At 47.8% G+C, this 20218-nt stretch overlaps 5 protein-coding genes across 5 annotated transcripts; 2 read left to right on the forward strand and 3 right to left on the reverse strand.

Moving 5' to 3' along the window:
* Positions 1-7171: 7171 nt before the first annotated feature.
* LOC139272859 (uncharacterized) lies at positions 7172-10664 on the forward strand. The gene is made up of 2 exons (XM_070888970.1): positions 7172-7182; positions 9965-10664. The coding sequence occupies exon 2, from the start codon at positions 9996-9998 to the stop codon at positions 10662-10664; it is 669 nt and encodes a 222-aa protein (XP_070745071.1). The 5' UTR covers positions 7172-7182; positions 9965-9995.
* LOC139272670 (histone H2A.J-like) lies at positions 9710-14156 on the forward strand. The gene is made up of 2 exons (XM_070888752.1): positions 9710-9731; positions 13846-14156. The coding sequence occupies exons 1-2, from the start codon at positions 9710-9712 to the stop codon at positions 14154-14156; spliced, it is 333 nt and encodes a 110-aa protein (XP_070744853.1).
* A 652-nt stretch (positions 14157-14808) lies between these two features.
* Positions 14809-15310, reverse strand: LOC139272667 (histone H3-like). Its single transcript, XM_070888749.1, has one exon. The coding sequence runs from the start codon at positions 15308-15310 to the stop codon at positions 14900-14902; it is 411 nt and encodes a 136-aa protein (XP_070744850.1). The 3' UTR covers positions 14809-14899.
* A 904-nt stretch (positions 15311-16214) lies between these two features.
* LOC139272668 (histone H4) lies at positions 16215-16526 on the reverse strand. The gene has a single exon (XM_070888750.1). It carries the CDS (start codon positions 16524-16526, stop codon positions 16215-16217), a length of 312 nt encoding a protein of 103 aa, XP_070744851.1.
* Positions 16527-18922: 2396 nt separating this feature from the next.
* LOC139273912 (histone H1-like) lies at positions 18923-19666 on the reverse strand. The gene has a single exon (XM_070890984.1). It carries the CDS (start codon positions 19631-19633, stop codon positions 18923-18925), a length of 711 nt encoding a protein of 236 aa, XP_070747085.1. The 5' UTR covers positions 19634-19666.
* Positions 19667-20218: the final 552 nt, after the last annotated feature.

A 20218-nucleotide genomic window follows, 5' to 3' on the forward strand; every position in this document is an offset into this window, starting at 1 on the left:
GAGTCACCTGTCTATTGGTGCGAGGGACCGATATTCTCAGGGGACTTTCACATTCCAGACTCTATGGGCTAGAACCTCCACTTTGGTGCTTATCGTCCAAAAATGGGCATTATTTCCGGCGTGGGCAGTAATAAAGGATTTTCAGATCGCCGGCTTCTCGCCCATTCTCAAAACACCTAGTTTCCATTTTTGAAAATGGGCGTTACCGCGAGCGATATGAAATAGGCGGTAGTGTTAAATCTCTCTGACCTTCTGCCTTAAAGTATCGCATCCTTAGCAACGGCATGGCAATACTGATTCCTGTGATTCAGGAGGTCAAAGGTCATAATGACATGCGCAGAAGAGGAGACAGAGAGAGAGGGAGCTCAGAGGGACTGAAGGCGTGTCTGGGTGTGGCATGGCTGCTTTGGAGGGAGACTTTAGAGCTTCACAGCAAGTAGGCAAACAAAAATTAGCTGTTACCAGCCACATATTTGACTGCATTTGGCCTATAATGGAGAGGAGGAGGCATCACAGCACGCTATGGAGACTGACGCTGGAGAGAGCAGTGTGGGAGAGGAGCACATTGGGGGGCGCAAAAGAGCCAGGAGGTTCTCAGACGATGCAAATGCCTCCCTCCTGCAGGAGGTTGAGTTATGCTGGGGTGATTTGACACAGGGACGGCATAGGAAGCCCACCCCAAAGGCATACCAGAAGATATGGACCGAGATAGCAGAGGTGGTCTTCGGCGACCAATGAGGTGCAAGAGGGCAATCAATGCCGCAAACGATGGAACGACCTTGTGGGATCCGCAAGAGTAACTAATACATTGATTTACATGTACTTATGTATTTATATAATTTGATTTGTAACAGTCATGAGTGACTATCATCAGATGTGAGGTCTTTCACTTTTACCAGTAATGTTTTACTCAAAGCCTGTGGTCACGGTGCACGTCTTTAGGTAAAGAATGATAATTTCTTAATAATCATGATTACATCTGTTGGTTATGTGTTGTATCATTGTCTGTGACAGTACCTAGCAATGATATCACGCAATGATCTCAAGCCATGTCATCCTGTCACCTTTTACAGAAGAAGCTATCGACGATGAGGTCCAGACACAGGTGAATGGGTGGGGGGCACCAGTCCCCAGCTACATCATCGACATGTAAGAGCGTGTGCTCGCACTCGTGGGGTACCACCCCCGGACAGCCATGGACGCATCTGCAGACCCTGAAGTGATGCCACGTGAGTAAAGCTTACACCATTGCGCAATGTAATGTCAATAGATGCCACACCCACTCATATCCAAACATTCGTATATGATAGATGATTTCTAAAATAGTCATAGAAATAATGATGGCCTAATGAAAATCATTGCAATGCAAATGTGTTGGTGGTCATGAAATGTAATGTCTGCGATGATTTTGAGAGCGGTGGTGCTTTTGTCGTGCATATGCTGTATGTAGCGCTGGACTCACCTTGTGACCCTAGCACCCCATTCTCCTCTAATAACCTCATTTGTGTTTTTCAGCTCAGCCAGCAGCGCGTCCCAAGGCAAGACCACAGAGGCCAGAAGGTGAGGGCGTGGAACAGGAGTCGACGGACAATCCTACGTCTGGTGCTAAAGAGCTCCGATTCTCGCCCATCAATCCGCTGGGTCTGTTCTCCACAGATGAGAGCATGGATTTCGAGGAACCTGCATCGCCACACTCCAGAAGCCATTCCACCCGAAGGCTATCTAGTGGTCCTCCGGTCATTCCCATCTCCACTGGAGGTACCGGCCCCAAGCACCTCGCCACAGGGCACCCAATTTGTCCTCAGCACTGCGCCGATCCCACGGAGGTCCCGTGAACACGACAGGTCTGTTCCACATGCACCACATGACAGCGGAGAAATCGTACAGTTTTCCAGGAGGACTGTAGACATTGGTGAATAGCTCATCGAAGCATTGGGGAGCATATCCCGACAGCTGGCCACCATGACGGAGTACATTCCGCGGATGGCGGAGACCCTGGATGCGATAGCCAGGAACACTGCTGACACAGGCCTCCCAGTGGTCCCCAAGCGCGACACTCCACTGCTAGTTCCGCACCACCGCTGCGAACGACAGATGAGAGCAAGGACCAAGATCCTGCTTCTGCATCAGAGAATGTTGCCCCCTTGGCATCCCCCGCTCCCGTACCCATGCAACGACCGCATCTACCTTCATCCCCAATGAGGCACCGCCTGAGGAGCTCCTCAGCCGTGGAGCGAGGAGGGGAAGGGGTAGAGATGGGGAGAAGAAGGGGAGGGGGGGAAGGAAAGTGAGGTGCATGTCCGCAGGTGATGGCAGTGTTATATCTCCATCTGGGTGTATGCAATTTGTTGCAATGTATCGGGGCTGGGGACCACGCTCCAGCTTTGCCTTTGTATTCTGTGTTGCTGGACATGTTGAACATGTGATTGATGTCAGTGGTGGAAAAAGTGTGGTGTGGGCGGGGATACTTATGATTTCAGACCAATGTTGGTATAACATTTTTGTGATTGAACATAACCTTGTTGCGCATTGTCTCAGATACCTGCACCGTTGCACACTGTTGATTCCGTAACATGAAAGGGGTTAAATACAACTTAACATCAATCAACGTAAACTTTAACTGGCACCATTGATGTCTGAGCTGCACACACATAGCAGTGTGTCAGCGTTGTCACTCTCATCAACGCTCTTTCAAGCAAATTCTTCAGATTTCAGCTCCTCACGTAAGAGTGGGATTTTAAAAATACCAGCCACACCGCTGGCATTCGTTCAGAACAGTTCCACCTTTTGAGGGCGTTTTTTTGGGCGAGCGATATTGTGGGCGATGTGTGTGCGAGGTGGGAAAAGTGACGGTGGGCGATCTCCTGGGCGTTAGTTTCGCCAAATGAGCTCTTTACGACAAAAAAGTGGGCGGACGGGATTATTGAATTTCGCCGTTAATTCCGTGCGGAAAGTAATGCTTGGCGATACTATGGGCGTTGGTTTCGCTCATTCTGATGATTCCGCCCAAAAAAAGGGGCCGGCGGTAATATTTGTTCCTGGCGTCAACCACATGGGAAAGTAACGCTCAGCGATAAGTTTTCTAAAAATGCCCAAAATGGGCATTATATGGTCGTTATACGTCATTTCAGTCGTTAAATGGGCGTTAAACATGCAAAAAAAAGTGGAGGTTCTAGCCCTATGAAAACTTTGTTGCTCCTGACTCTGCCTGCCCACTAATCTGAGTACATACGCTTTATCCCTGCTCTCTGACTCATACTTCCCAATCCATTTCCAATTCAACAGGCTACTTCCAATTCCATACATTCTCATTTTTGATAGCAATAACATCTCTCCACATTGGGAAATTGAACCCTGGTATCCCTGGTTATAGATGGGCACACTGAGCATTATGGGCACAATGAGGAAATAATACTAATGACCTGGCTAGGAGTGACGCCCCCATAAGCTCACGAAAGGCATTAACCGCTTCGAGTGAGACTGGAGGGGTCAACTGCTCCTTTTAGGGATTAATCAATTACTGTGCGACTGGAGGGGTAGTACACTTCCTTCAGGAATCATCCACGTAGTCTGGGACTGAAGGGAGGCAGGGTATCTTCCCCGAATGACACGATTGGGTTTTTTCCTCAATCCGGAATTTTTTATGGTTATTAATCCACAAATTGCCAGATATTTTTGAACTGTGGGAATTGAACACCATCCAGTTCGATTCCAGTCCTATGGCCACTAAAGTTCCATACCTGACCTGTGAGCACTTTGTTATCTTTAGCAGTCCAGAGCCGGCACTGAGTTAGAAACCAGAAATGGGAGTGTGATATCAAAGGAAGGAATTGGTGCTGAACCTTTAAATAATTGGTGAGTACCTTTTAAATACCACCTACAAGTTAGAGTTGAAAAACTGTTTACAGGAAAGGAGGAAATCTGTAGAAAGAACAAAGAGAGGACAGAGATCAAGGATAAGGATGATTTGGGGTATGAGTAGGCTCTAACACGGTCAACCGGGGCACGGTACTAACGAATAAGTATCAGTCAGGAGATGCGATGGAAGTACAAGAGTAGCCCACTAAGGGAAAGGTAGCCCCTTAGCAATCTTAGAATAGCGGGCGAATACAACTGGGGACCCGAGGGATCTATAGGGAAAATGCTAGCAGATAAAAACATGAGACTAATTGAGGGAATGAAGAAAAAGGGATGGCAACCAGACGACCCACCGGAGGCAGGCGAAGTGGTGGGAGTGCCAGACAAGAAGTATTAGCCTGCTATTGGGAACAAAATAAAGAGAAGGAAAGGAAGGATAAAATAATACAGGAACTAAAAGCTAAAATAAAAAAGATAGAAGAGGCAGAAGTAAGCAGTAGGAATGGTACAACATGTGCAGCAGTAACTGGGTGACCTACAGTGCCACCTACCCCACTGCCTGCACCGGTACTAATATATCCCCCACTGGAAGTTTTAAGTGAAGAAATAGAGAATAGTGGGGGACCAGAGTTGGCTCGCAAATATAATCCAGACGATGACGACTGGGGAAGAGAAGTTGGACCTCCCCCATACCAGAAGGTACGGGCAGCCCCGATCAAGGTAGAATCTGTACCCGGCACCCCAGCTGTCCCAGCAGTACCGGCTGCCGGAGGCAACCTGGGCGCGCCCACAATACCTGCCGTGACGCCTCAGATAAAAACCACCTATGTGTCACTGACACCCGGGGACACATTGAAGTTATTACAAATGCCACCCATGTTAGAGAGGAGACGAAGTACTGAACAGTTTGGGCAGAAAATACGGGAAATAAGAATATGCCACAGCCTTCACAACCGAGATGTTGTGTTAGGTAGTAAGCGTTAGTTAGTAACAGCACAAATGACTGAAGAAATGTGGCAACAGTTGGGACAACGACACTTGGTGTGCGATGATAGCCCCCACCATTGCGCAGTCGGAGGCAGAATATCAGGCGTTTAAAGCAAACGTAACTTGGGTAGCAGGAGCAATACCCATAAACTGGGGAATAATCATGGGGGTCACTCAAAACAAGGGGCAATCCGCACATGACTATGAAGAGCGGAAATGGGTGAACTTCCAAATGTACTCGGGAATACTGAATCCCACCAGGGATAATCAAGCATTCCTAAAAATATACAAAGACGGGTTGAATACTGCACTCGAAGACATATTAAAAACAGGGCTAGTCATAATGCAAAACTATGACGGCTTATCCAGACTGGCGTCTGAGCTGGATGCTACTCAGAAAAGGAAAGTAGCTTCGGTAGAAGCGCATGTGGCCACAGTGGCAGCAGCTGCGGAAGGAACGAGTGAGGAAGGAAAACTACACCCAGCCCCCTTGACTTGTTTTCATTGTGGAAAAGACGGCCACTTTAGTGGAGAGTGCCAGCATATAAAAGCGGCTCAAGGGAGGAGTGGGCAATCAAGGCCGAAGTGCCAGAACTGTGACAAATTAGACCATACAGCGAGGAAATGCTGGGCTAAGGGGGAGGGGCGGAAGAACAGGGACCCAGACAGATTAGAGGAGCCCCAGGAGGAGAACCACCCCTGACCAAGGGAGAAGTGGTAGCGCTCCTTAGAGAAGCTCGGCGGACTCTGTGACCATCCCCCTCCGCAAGAGACGCTTGCTAACGAGGATGTCATAAGTATGCTACAGTTGGCAGCCACTCAATAGGGGCTACTGGCCCCCGGTGAAGATGTGGAACCACAAAGAGAGGACCCAAGAATGTTAGTGCAATGTTAGGGGGCTGGCATTGTGGGATGCTGATAGACACGGGAGCGTCAATATCCATAACTAATCTAGACTTACCCCTTACCAAGGAAACGATCAGCATGCAACGAGTGGGAGGAGGTAACAGAAAGGCAACTTTAAGTGAAATTGTACTATTGGAAGTACAGGGGGTAATACTACCCACCCAGTATTGGTGCTGCCCCAATCCCAAAGGCACCATATTAGGATAGAAATATTAAGGGAAATAGGGGTACTCGTAACCGAGTAGTCTGGGGAGACGAGCATCAAACTCAGTGTAAATTTAACCACCCGGGCCATCAGCAGCAGCAGGTGCCTGGGATCTGTCCAATAGATCCCGAGTGGGAAACAAAGGGTGCTTGGGGAAGTATATGTCAGTTATACCCTGCCCTATGGGCCCAACACAAACAGGACTGTGGGTTGATGGGGCCCGGGCCAGTCAAGATCCCAGGCGCAGAACATAAAGCCCACAGGCAACACCCGCTGAAGCCCAACGCTGAAGCAGCTGTCCTTCAGATAGTGAAAGAATTGGAAAGGCAAAGGGTGGTGAGACAAACAATAGCTACAAACAACTCACCAGTATGGCCGGTAAAGAAACCAGACGCCTCATATAGGCTGACAATAAACTATACTGTCTTAAATAAAGTTACACCCCGGGAGCACCCGATAGTGGCCAGCCCGACAACTATTTTCAATGGCTTGGGCCCGGAACATAAAATATTCACCGTATTGGATATAGCAAATGGATTTTGGGCCATACCCTTAGACAAAGGGTCACAAGGGAAGTTCGCCTTCACTGTAAGAGGAAAGCAGTATACATGGACTAGAGTGCCCCAAGGATTCCATAACAGCCCAAGTAAATTCCACCGGACGCTGGCTGGGGTCCTGGAGCCAACAGATGTAGGGGAAGTAAGTACCCTCTTACAATATGTTGACGACAGAGCGTCCACCACGGAGAAACAGCACGTGCTGACATTGACCACGGTGCTTGGGGCCCTACAACAGGCAGGGCTGAAAGCCAGTCAAAAAAAGGCCAAGATAGAGAAGGGCCAAGTCACATACCTAGGGTACATAGTAACACAAGGAAAAAGGCAGAGGATAGGAAGGAGGCCATTAGGACAATGCCAAAGGCAGGGACCGTAAAGGGAGTCAGACAGGTAGTAGGACTGTTTAATTACTGTCGGAACTTTATTCCAGTATATGCAGAAATGGCTCAGCCCATACAAGATTGGGTAAAAGGAGGAAAGCCCTCCCAAGAGCTGGTAGACTGGGGCTCCGAACAAGAAGCAGCCTTTCAACAGCTGAAACAGGCCCTTATGAGCGCCCCCACCCTGAGAGTACCGGACCAGAATAAGCCCTTCCATGTTTATAATCACCAGAGCAAAAATCACTATAATGCAGTGGTGGCCCAGCAACATGGGGACAAGCAATGACCGGTGAGTATTACTCCTCTAAGCAACAACCTGTAGCTGCAGGATTATCTAGATGTGTAGCCGCTCTCGACTGCGCAGGCAGGGCAGTCAGAATTAGTGAACCCATAGTAATGTCAGGACAAATTATCCTACATACGCAACATACCCTGGTAGAGCTATTAAACACGGGGAGACTGAGAACAATGTCAGACGCAAGAGCGACATGGGAAGCGGTACTAATACCCCCGAGCAGCACAGTAACAATAGTAAAAGATAGCAGTAACAACCCCACAGGATGGATCATTACAGAAGGCCACGTTCATGAACGTAACCCGATAGAGGGGGCAGAGGAAAGTAGCTCGATAAAAGAAGAGCCACTCGAGGGAGCAGAAATGGACCTTTACATACACGGGTCCCATCGGTACATCGACCGAAAGCCCCAAACGGGTGGGCGGTAGTAGACGGTGAAGGGCAAACACGGGGAGTTGGGCAGTTAGAAGGGAGCCTTTTGGCCCAAGTGCCGAATTAGTCGCCCTAACAGAAGCCCTCAAATGGGCAAAAGGTAAAAGGGTAAAAATATATAGACAGCCAATACGCGTTTGGGGTGGTCCACGATACTATGGTAGCCTGGTGTCGGCGAGGTTATATGACATTGGGGAGAGGACCAATTCGACACGAGAACATCGTTAAGGAACTGGTAAAGGCTTCCCTCCAGCCCCAGGAGGAACTGGTAAAGGCTTCCCTCCAGCCCCAGGAATGTGCAATAGTACAGATCAAAGCCCATAAGAAAATTACTGACAGACATCAGCAAGGTAATGCATGGGCGGATGAGGCAGCTAAGTGAGCGGCAGAAGTACGGGGCCTACGGGCTAAAATAAGTGCCTGTGCACTTGGGCCGGAAGAAGTAAATATGTTTAAAGTACAGGAGGCAACCATACAGCAGGATTAAGATGAATGGAAAAGACAGGGAGCTAAACAAGGCGCGGATGGAATCCGGAGGAAAGATTGTAATGTGGTAGCCCCAGAGTGCATACAACAAAACTTATTGAGTATATACCACGGGTATGCGCATACAGGTAAGACCAGCATGACGAGTTCAATGTCCCAATGCTGGTGGTGGAAGGGATTGGGAAGAGATATTGAAAATTACTGTAGGAAGTGCTTAACATGCGTAAAGCATAACCCAGGTGGAAAAATAAAGGTCAGAATGGGACATCAACCCTGAACAAAGGGACCATGGGAAAACCTGCAGATAAACTTCACGGGCCCGTTGCCCAATCACCAGGGAAAAACATATTGTTTGGTTATAATAGATCAATTCACAAAATGGATAGAAGCATTCGCAACTAGAAATTGCTCAGCTGAGACGGTGGCTAGAATATTAGGAGAAATTATACCTAGGTGGGGAATGTCCCTACAGATAGATTCAGATCAGGGTACACACTTCACGGGTAAAGTAATGAAATAAGCATGCGCCCTACTGGGAATCAAGCAGAAATGTCATATCCCCTATCATCCGGAATCGTCCGGATTAGTAGGACGTACGAACGAAGGACCCTGAAGAATGCATTGGTCAAGGTGATCGACGAGACAGGAAAGGGATGGGTAGATATGCTGCCCTGGATTTTAATGAAGTTAAGGGCGACCCCAAACCAGACCACCAGACTCACAACTTTCGAACTAATGACAGGAAGGGCAATGAGATTACCTGAGGTTCTAATGACGGAGAGTGATGACGTTGGACCCTACCGGGACCGAGTAAGAAGATTTGTGATGGAATTATGTAAACAATTACAAGATCTGAAGGCACCGGGAATCACAATGCGGTAATGGGTCCTTATGGGGAATGTTTGCGTGTAAAATAGGTATCCCAACCATCACAATAGCCCCAACCACAACGACCCCAGAACCCCCAGGATGCCCAAACATGACACAGGGGGCAAGCGGAGGATTAGTAATGAAAACAACTAGAGACAAAATCCACTTCGGGGTACGCCAAAGGGTAATTACGGTATTGTTAAACCTAACGGATATAACGATCCCACTGTTTTGTGGTAAGAAAACTATAAGATTATATGAAAACCTAACCCTAAGGGCCCTTGAGGGGCCCAAATTCAAGACTATGAAGTTCAACGTAAAAAAGCCAAATAAATATGGGAAAGGCGGGAGGAGAAAGAGGGGAATATTGGAAATGGTGGGCGCGGGATCTTCAAACAATAGAAGAGCAGATCATCAACCTGACACAGATCTTAAAAGGACTGCTGGAAAGGGGAGATGATAGGGGACGGGGCGGAGTAGGAACTGCTACAGGTTGCCCATACATTGCGGAACCATGCATAAATGATAAATTTGGTAAACCAGGCTGGATAAAAAAGAAAGAAGGCCGAGATAGTTTGTGCGGGATATGGGGCTTGGATGCTCAATACGGTGGAACATAACATAGAACAACTCCAGAATGGGGAGGTGCCAGATTGGATAATCAATGATGTATTTGCTGAATGGACATTGGGCAAGAATGACACCCAAGCCTGTGCGGTCCGGATGAATAGCCATGCCTGGGTCCCTAAGAACAGGTGTGTAACCAGACATCAGAATATAATAAGGTTTGTGTTATCAATATGTACCACAATATGACATGACAAAGGGAAACACATTGTACTAAGTAAACAATATAGGAGAAATAAGGAATCAGACCCATGTGCAGTTTTACAAATTGCATCAGTACGTAATTAAAAAGGGAAACAATACCAAAGGTGTCCATGTTAAAGATTGTTTTAAGAATAATCAAGTTGTTTTATGCCGACAGCATCCAGACCTCGGTAACAACAACTGTGGATATGGCCAAACAGAAGGACGTGTTGAGTGTCACACCGCTGACAATGGATTCCGAAACGACTGCAACCTCACAAGGAAATGGAGGCTGGTGTGTGAGCACCACGGCGGTCAACATGACAGTGGGAGGAGGTACCTACTGCCCGATCACGATCATCGACTTCTGTTTTACACCAAAAGAAGTCGTCGATATTCAGGGATATATCATATATCCAGAATTGAAAGGCGAGTCCGTCAACGGGATGGCGATGGAAACTATCAAAGCAGGGTATAAAGGTTTTGAGGAACCACAAGGACAACATATACCCAAACTTAGTGAAGAACAAACTAAGTTGGAACAGGACATCCATGAACAACGGCAGAAGTACATCATCCTGATGAAGAAGATCGACAAACTCCAGAAGGACACTAAAGAAATGTTGGCAAACCAACCCTGGTATACAAGGCTTTGGAACTTTGGACTAAACATGCAGGTGCACCCCTGGATTAAAATAATATCCCAAGTATTGGTGATTGTACAATGTGTGGTTTTAACGGTATTGTTGATTGAACTATGTTGGAGATGTAAACGACGGGCGAGGAAAGCCATTGCTCAGGCCACCATAAAAGCCATAGAAGAAACTAAACCTTTAGTATCTAAGGAAAAATCTGTAAAACGGGTAAATGGTGTGTAAAGGTAAAGAGATACGAGAAACAATCCTGAAGTAAGGGCTTGGCCACCCAGAAGGATGGATTAAGATGACAATATCACTTCCCCTTTGGATGAAATAATGAGGGGACGGCACATTGGCCTATCTTGGGGTATATAGCCAAGGGCCAACAGGGGGGATTGTAAGGGCAAGATTGATTATCAAAGATGTTATCTGACTATTGTGAAAGCACTGAGCTGGCTAAACAAGAGGTATGCTTAAAACTACACATATGCATAAAGCACAATAGAGCTACGAGATGATCACTCGTTGACCTCGGGCTCAAGGGAGCAGTAAAGAAATCCAAAGAGGAACTATTATAACCATATAACAATATAAGGCGAGTGACATCAGGAAGAAGGGAACAAATGGGTATTCGATCATGCGTTGGTACAACCAATCACGTCACTGTTAAGGTCCATCCACGAGGACACTCATGTGCCAAAACCTGTATAATTAAGGTATAATTTGAACAGTTCAGTGGAGATCCTCTCAGGCGACTAAGAAGTGAGATGCTCCCCCTGCATGCGCTGGAATAAAAGATCGTTGAAGCTTATCCAAGGTATCAGGCTGTTGAATCCGGGCTTGTTACGAGAGGACAAGGGCAATTCTCCCCATCAATGGAGATGTTGAAAGTTATGAAGGATTTTGATAGAGTAAATAAGAAGAAACTGTTTCCAGTAGCAGAGGGGTTGGTAACCAGCAGACACAGAATTGGCAATAGAATCAAAGGGAGAGATGAGGAGATATTTTTTCCACAGCAAGTTATTATGATCTGAAATGTACTGCCGAAAAGGGTGGTGGAAGCAGATTCAATAATAACGAAAGAAAGAGTAGGGCTTATTAGAGACCAAAAATGAAACTTGTGTGTGGAGGCAGAAATTATGGGCATGGTTCTTAATGAATACTTTGGGTGTGTCTTCACAAAAGAGAGGGACGATACAGATATTGTAGTTGAGGAGCAGGAGTGTGAAATATTGGATGAGATAAATATAGTGAGAGAGGAAATATTAAAGGGTTTAGTATCTTTGAAAGTAGATAACTCTCTAGACCCAGATGAAATGTATCCAAGACTATTAAGAGAAGCAAGGAAATAAATAACAGAGGCTCTGACCACCATTTTCCGATCCTCTGGCTACAGGTGTGGTGCTGGAGGACTGCAGGACAGCTTAACTTTGTACCATTGTTTAAAAAGGGAGAAAGGGATAGATCAAGTAATTACAGGCCAGTCAAGCTAACCTCGGTGGTGGGCAAATTATGGGAAAAATTCTGAAGAAAAGCATAAATTATTTTAAAAAGTACAAATTAATCAAGGACAGTCAACATGGATTTGTTAATGTAAGGTCATGTCTGACTAACTTGATTGAACTTTTTGAGGAGACAACAAGGAGGGTCGATGAGTGTAGCGCATTTAAAACTGAGATGAGGAGGAATTTCTTCTCTGAGGGTTGTAAATCTATGGAATTCTCTGGCCTAGAGAGCTGTGGAGGTTGGGTTATTGAATATAATTATGGCGGAGTTAGGCAGATTTTTGAGCGATAAGGGAGTAAAGGGTTATGGGGAGCGGGCAGGGAAGTGGAGCTAAGTCCACGATCAGATGAGCCGTGAACTCATTGAATGGCAGAGCAGACTCGAGGGGCCGTATGGCCTACTCCTGCTCCTATTTCTTATGTTCTTATGATGTAGTCGACATGGCAAACTGGTCAGAAAAGTAAACGTCCATGGGATCCAGGGCAAAGTTGCAAGTTGGATCCAAAATTGGCTAAGAGGCAAGAAGCAAAGGATGATGGTTGATGGGTGTTTTTGTCACTGGAAGGCTGCTTCCAGTGAGGTTCAGTACTAGGTTCCTTGCTTTTTGTGGTATATATCAATGATTTAGACTTGAATACAGGGGGCATGATTCAGAAGTTTGAACATGATACAAAAATTGGCCGTGTGCTTGATAGTGAGGAAGAAAGCTGTAAACTGCAGGAAGGTATCAATGCATTCGTCACGTGGCAGAAAAGTGGCAAATGGAATTGAGTCCGGAGAACTGTGAAGTAGTGAATTTGGGGAGGGCTAACAAGGAAAGAGAATACACATTAAATGGTAGTAGGATATGGAGAAGTGAAGACGAACAGAGAGACCTTAGAGTGCATGTTCACAGATTCCTGAAGGTAGCAGGACAAGTAGATAAGGTGGTTAAGAAGGCATACGGAATACTTGCCTTGATTAACTGAGGCATAGAATATAAGAGCAGAGAGGTTATGCTTGAACTGTATAAAACACTAGTTAGGCCACAACTGTACTGCGTGCAGTTCTGGTCATCGCATTACAGCAATGACATGTTTGCACTAGAGCGGGTGCAGAGAAGATTTACGAGGATGTTGCCTGGATTGGAGAATTTTAGCTATGAGGAAAAATTGCAGATGCTGGGTCTGTTTTCTTTGGAACAGACGAGGCTGAGGGGAGACCTAATTGAGATGTATAAAATTATGAGGGGCCTGGATAGAATGGCCTGTTTCCCTTCACCCAGGAATTAACATGCGGGGGACATAGATTTAAAGTAATTAGAGGAGATATGAGGAGAAATTTCTTCACCCAGAAGGTAGTGGGGGTCTGGATCTCACTGCATGAAAGGGTGGTAGAGGCAGAAACCCTCATCACATTTAAAAAAATAATTGGATGTGCACTTAAAGTGCCGTAACCTACAGGGCTGTGGACCAACAGCGGGAACGTGGGAGTAGGCTGGATAGCTCTCGGTCAGCCAGCACCTACACGATGGGCCTAAATGGCCTCCTTCTGCGCTGTAAATTTCTATGATTCTATGCTGACTGACCTGAGTATTTCCAGCATTTTCTGTTTTTATTACATACTAACCCTTAATGTTCGGCTTCTTGCGCCAGGATTCTGGGTTCCAGTTCAGCTCCTGCTGCAGCCCCTGTGAATCGAATCAATGCACAATCTGATGTTTGTTTTAGAAATATTTAACGCCGTTAACTTTAGCCCTTTTGCGGCCTGCTGATTGGTGAATCACTCGCTGGTGACAGGAACAGTCCAATGAGAATCAGGACAGAGGGACCAATCACAAGAGCCTCCACCGCATTCCTCCTGAAGGTATAAGAAGGGCGAGTGCCGGAATAATTGCTCATTGTGAGATTGTGGAAATGTCGGGAAAAGGAAATAGGTGCCGGGAAAGTTCGGGCCAAGGCCAAGTCTCGCTCATCCCGAGCCAGACTGCAGTTCTCGGTGGGCCGTGTTCACAGGCTCCTGCGAAAGGGCAACTTTGCTGAGCGTGTGGGTGGCGGAGCCCCGGTCTATCTGGCTGCTGTGCTCGAGTACCTGACCGCTGAAATCCTGCAATTGGCCGGCAACGCGGTTCGCGACAACAAGAAGACCCGCATCATTCCCAGGCACCTGCAGGGCGGGGTGTTGCCCAATATCCAGGCTGTGCTACTGCCCAAGAAAACCAGCGCCGTGAGCTCCAAAACAAAGTGAAGCAGTGAAACTTTAATCTAATAACTCAAAGGCTCTTTTCAGAGCCGCCCACAGTATCGGTGAAAGGGGCAGGTTGCTGTCTGAAGCGAGTCACATTTTTAAGTCTGTTTTAATCACTCCGGATGTTTGCCTCCAGCCATTATACTTCGGTTCTGTACTCACACTCGCTCTCCTCCAGTTAACGGTGGATTATAGTTTGTCTGAATTCCACCACTTTCGATCTAAAATACCAATCTGTTCTGGCGTATTAATGGTTGCTGTATGAATAGCTTGGAAGATGAATTAATTTAGTAATAAGGCCTGATGTAGTTCTAGTCTTAACACCGTAAGAGGGGAAAGTCTTAAAATTTGAACTTTGGCACAGTAAGCCGGGGCAGGAACATTAACGGGCTCCTTTCCTAAACATTACACTTTTTCCTCAGATCTACCTTTTTTTTTACCCCACCCCACTCCACTCCACTCCACTCCATTATCCCCACAAAAAGCTGCCGGTGATTAGTGAGACTGCGATGTTTATTAATATCTCAGCAGATGAATCGGACAGAGGGCGCAGCAATGTATCCGGCTGTTCCAGATCTCGGTGCTGCACCCCTGGAAGTACAGTTCTGTGGCACCACATAACCATGTCGCACCGAAAGTTAATGAGCAATACATATCAGTATGCCAGCAGGCGGTTACATCTCTTTCGTTTGCGGATTTGGTGGCTCTTAAAAGAGCCGTTGTTGCACTTGGTGTTGGAGGGTTTAGGCGCGCTCCCCGCGGATGCGGCGGGCCAGCTGAATGTCCTTTGGCATGATGGTGACTCGCTTGGCGTGGATGGCGCACAGGTTGGTGTCCTCAAAGAGCCCCACCAGGTAAGCCTCGCTGGACTCCTGTAGGGCCATGATGGCCGAGCTCTGGAAGCGAAGGTCGGTCTTGAAGTCCTGTGCGATCTCTCGCACCAGGCGCTGGAAGGGCAGTTTGCGGATGAGTAGCTCGGTGGATTTCTGGTAACGGCGGATCTCCCTCAGAGCCACAGTGCCGGGTCTGTAACGGTGAGGTTTCTTCACTCCGCCCGTGGCTGGAGCGCTCTTCCGGGCCGCTTTGGTAGCCAGCTGTTTGCGAGGAGCTTTCCCTCCAGTCGATTTGCGCGCTGTCTGCTTGGTTCTGGCCATCGTCTGAACAGATTGTACTACAAACTGGAGCAGGCAGGATTAATGTGAAGCCGGTTCTGCCGCCGCCTTTTAAAGGGACTGTGAGGGTCCGCCCCGGGGCTGTGATTGGCTACAGGTTCTGTGAGGGAACGCCCTGGGGCTGTGATTGGCTACAGGGTCTGAAGGACCGCCACGGGACTGTGATTGGCTACAGGGTCTGAAGGACCGCCACGGGACTGTGATTGGCTACTGTCCCCTCGTCAATCAGGGACGAGCTGACAGTCAGAAGGAAACGGCGACAATTACGGGGCCCTGATTGGCTGAGTTCAAATTTGTCATCATTTTCAAAACACCCGCCAATTTCAATGTAACAAATAACGGAGTTTGAGCGAAAGCCTGTTTGTGACAACAAATAATAACCTCCCTTTTATAGTCCCGGATTGCCGGCGCTATTTTACAATCAGGTTTTAAATCGGCTCCTTGTTCGGTTCTGTCAGATGGGGAATGTTCTTCACTTTGTGCGCTCCTGTAAAACGGCTGATGGGGAATCGGCAGCACGTCTTAGATCTCCCGATTAACATTCCCATTGGCCGCACTGGCTGCCGACTCGCTTTCACCCGCTCTACAATATCGGTATTTAAACAATAAATGTGCGGAGAGCCGCAGTGTGTCCATGTGAGACTGCTCTCGCTGTCTTTACACCCAGGGCGGAAATGTCCCAGGTAAAACACACACACAAATTCTCACTATTTCCCGAACCATTGGCGAGTGTTCGGGAAATCTAACCACATTCATAAATATCTTGAACCAATTACCATCACAATATATCCCCGCTCGCGTTCCCAGGTCACTGCTCTCTCTGTGAGGTGTTGGGTGGCTCTTAAAAGAGCCTTTGTTTTGTGCCGAGTAGAAAGGGTCGAATGGTTTAGCCGCCGAATCCATAGAGAGTGCGACCCTGCCGTTTCAGAGCGTACACCACATCCATGGCAGTGACAGTCTTACGCTTAGCGTGTTCAGTGTAGGTGACCGCGTCCCTGATCACATTCTCCAGGAAAACCTTCAACACCCCGCGGGTCTCCTCGTAGATCAGACCAGAGATCCGTTTGACACCACCACGGCGAGCCAGGCGGCGGATGGCTGGTTTGGTGATGCCCTGGATGTTATCACGAAGCACTTTACGATGTCGCTTGGCTCCGCCTTTGCCCAAGCCTTTGCCTCCTTTACCTCTGCCAGTCATGATCGTTATTCACTCAAGTCGCTGCTGAATGAGAAAAAAAACTGCTTCTGGCTCCTTTTTATAGAGCTGACCCTGACCTGACTGAGAAAGCGTCAGAGTGAGAGAAACCGGGAGGGGAGGATACAGACTGAGAGTGACATCAGAGAGACTGGGAGGGGAGGAAACAGAGCAGAGAGCAACCTCTGATCTTCCAGCTCCACCTCCAGTTTTCTCCAACCGCCAGTTTCAAACCGTTTATTGTCAGCGCTCCTCACATTTGAAAATAGAAATTATATGCTCACCGCCCCTCAAGCTTGTCTGCGTTTCCCTCTGCTCAGAAACTGAGGGATATATAACAGTAACTTGTGTCCTACCCATCCCATCCTGAGCACCCAGAGACTGCGATCAGAGACTAACAGAGATACGCTGTATCAATCTTAAGCTTCGTGTCGGATTCCCCATATTACGCTCAATAACGGTATCCCAGCTACATGTACAGCACGACAGATACAGGCAAGTAGCAATCTTACACTTACCGACAGTGTATCTAGAAATTAAAAGTTTCACACCTTTATGTACAGAACCAGAGAGATAGAGACAGTGCATATCAATTACACTGCATATCAATGTGTCCATATCACGCTCAATAACAGCATCCATACAGTACAAGAGAGAGCAGATAGCGACAGAGAGGGGACGAAAGGAAAAAGAGAGAGGCAGAGAAGGGCGGTGAAAGACAGAGATAGTATCAGTTCCAGACTGACATGTAAATTCCCGTTCGATCCAGAAAGAACCCATTGGAGAGGCAGAAGATGCAGTCTCATTGCACAGATCTCTTACCAGACACATTATGAATCCCACACTGCGGGAAAGTACGAGAGAGTGAGAAAACAATATTGTATCTTTAACCATCTCATGCCTGTTGTACTCGCTGCTGTTTTGCAGCTCAGGACGGTTCGGTATTACTCTCATTGACCGAGTCTTTCACTCTGATTTAATTAATGTGGGACAATGGCCGTCAGATATTAATTTCTGCATGGTCCCAGATAACACTCCGACTCCTTCGTTCCTCTAATGTTTCCGCAGGATTGCTATCTGAAGATGGGCTCATTTCGAACAAACATTCTGCAAGGAATGATCCCAACTTGAGCATCTTAAATGGGAACCCCCCGCCCCTCCCCCGCTTTAAACTTTCTCTGTCCTTTCCCACCAGGCCCATTTTCTTTGCTCAGATTCTGATGAAAGTGAATTGGGGAAAGTTCAGACCCCTCCCTCTGGCCTCTTGCCTTCTCTAGATCTTTTCATTGCGAACTGCTGACGGGACATCGGCTGTCTCAATTTCTCTGCTCCTCTCACTCACTCCAATCTACCTCCCTCTGAACTTGTAGCACTTTGCTCTCTCAGATACAACCCCAACATTGTGATTAACCTGCTGTTATTGTTTGGAGAACTGACCTCTACCTTGCGGCTGCTGAACGTCAATTCTCTGACACCCCCTCCTACCTCCCCCTGGACCATGATCCCACTACCGATCATCAAGCTATCATTTCCCAGATCTTCACTGACCTCATCTCCTCTGAAGATCTTCCTTCCAGGGCCACCGACCTTACAGTTTCCCAAACCAGCACAGCCTGTTTCTGGGGAGGAGACAGACGGAGAGACCGGGAGGGGAGGAGACAGACAGAGTGACAGAGCAGAGAGCTCCACCTCCCAGCTCATTCTCCACTTCCAGTTTTCTCCAACCGCCAATTTCAAACCGTTTTTCTTCAGTAGAACCGAAACTCAGCTCTCTGCTAACTGCAATGCATCACCCCCGAAACCAAATTTTAATTTGATCTATTAAGATTCCTTTAATTTGGTTAATTTATAGTTTTATCGGTTGAGGCCCTTTCAGGGGGCACAGGGCTGACGTTTCATTGACAATTAACCTAAATGAAAGAGTCAGCGCTCCACACAAACCCTTACAGACTCGGGCTTCATATTCCAGGATTTCCAGAAACCGGAGTTTGTAAATAAGGTCCTGCTACAATGAAGAGTCAGTAATATTCCCGCCTAAGTGCAGTCCCTTCTGTAACAAGTCGAGCCGGTTCCTTCTATTTCAGTGGCAGCCCCTATTCCATCTCCCCACACTTCCCGTCCCAGCAGTTTAGTGACAACTTACACACCCAACATATCCCCAGGTCCTGTGAGGCCCGGCCCAGATCCCATTGTGTTTTAGTGCAGAGTGGGGGAGGGTGCAGCCGATGTCAGCGAGTCACCAGGGATCCTGGGTTTATTGGGAATGATTCCTATCTGAAGTCTGAGCCAGGCACCGAGACAGGAATCATGTGATTCCGGGATCAGCTCTTTTCTGAGAGACGTGGGTGGCTCTGAAAAGAGCCGTTGGGTTCAGATGTTTACAAGTTGCACTTGATATTTTACTGCGTTTTGGGCGCTGCCTTCTTTGGCTTTGTTGATTTGGGCTTGGCCGCCTTGGGGGTTTTGGGCTTCTTCGCAGGAGACTTTTTCTTAAGGGCTGACGATCTCACCGACTTATTCGGCGCCTGCGCCTTCTTGGTGCCGGCTTTCTTGGCCGCTGGTTTCTTTGTTGCGATTTTCTTGGCCGCTGGCTTCTTCGTTGCGACTTTCTTGGCCGCTGGTTTCTTCGTTGCGACTTTCTTGGCTGCTGGTTTCTTCGTTGCGACTTTCTTGGCCGCTGGCTTCTTCGTTGAGACTTTCTTGGCCGCTGGTTTCTTTGTTGCGACTTTCTTGGCTGCTGGTTTCTTGGCTGGAGATTTCTTGGCCATTGGTTTCTTGGCCTTTACCACTTTTTGTTTGACGATTTTGACGGAGCCGGAGGCGCCTTTGCCCACGGTGTGCACCAGGATCCCGTTTTCCACACACCTCTTGATACTCCTCTTGATCTGGGACCGGTACTTGGTCATATCCAGGCCGCTGTTAGTCAGAGCCTTCTTTACCGCGATCATGGACATCCCCTTGCGATCGATGCAACCCCCCACAATCTTGACGATCTGATCGCTCAACTTGGGGCGGGTTGTCTTGGGCCGTCGAGCAATCTTCTTCTTGGGAGCCTTGGTTTGAACGGCGGCGGCAGGAGGAGCCGTTTCGGCGGCGGCAGTGTCCGTCATGTCGGGAACTGTGTCGAAAATCTCTCTGACAGTCAGAACTGGGTCAGAAATGAATCCAGAGGTGGCGGCACAGAGCAATTTAAAGGCAGCGAGCGGACGGGGCGGAGACATCCTGCTGTCAGCTCTCGGCCCCTGCAGCATTTCTGTGTTTCTCTCTCCCACAAACTCTCCCATACCAATGAAAATCGGTCACTCCACGATCCCAGTCTAGATCCTTCCTCATTCTAAGACCACAATGTTTGCTGTCGAAAAACTTCCAGCCGAATTCAAGACCCCAGTCCCGATTTAAACCCCTTTCAATGCTGCACTGATCGCGCTCTCTCAGCCGATCGCTGGCATGGTCTCTGGTTTTCGACTGAAATCTTGACATGAACTCAAACATTACCTTAAATTCCCACTTCGGGGCTGAGCAGGGGCACGGGGCGATCCTATGACTGGGAAATCATTTTATTTTAGACAAGAGGCACTCGGAAATCGGGCGATGAGTCGGGACACACAAACACAGTGACATTGGACACAGCCGCCCGCCCCTTTAGCACACTCTCTCTGACATTCCGGACATTCACAGGACTAACTGTTCCCCAG

The sequence above is a fragment of the Pristiophorus japonicus genome, chromosome 9 (genome assembly GCF_044704955.1).
Source record: "Pristiophorus japonicus isolate sPriJap1 chromosome 9, sPriJap1.hap1, whole genome shotgun sequence".
Taxonomy (NCBI): Eukaryota; Metazoa; Chordata; class Chondrichthyes; family Pristiophoridae; genus Pristiophorus; species Pristiophorus japonicus.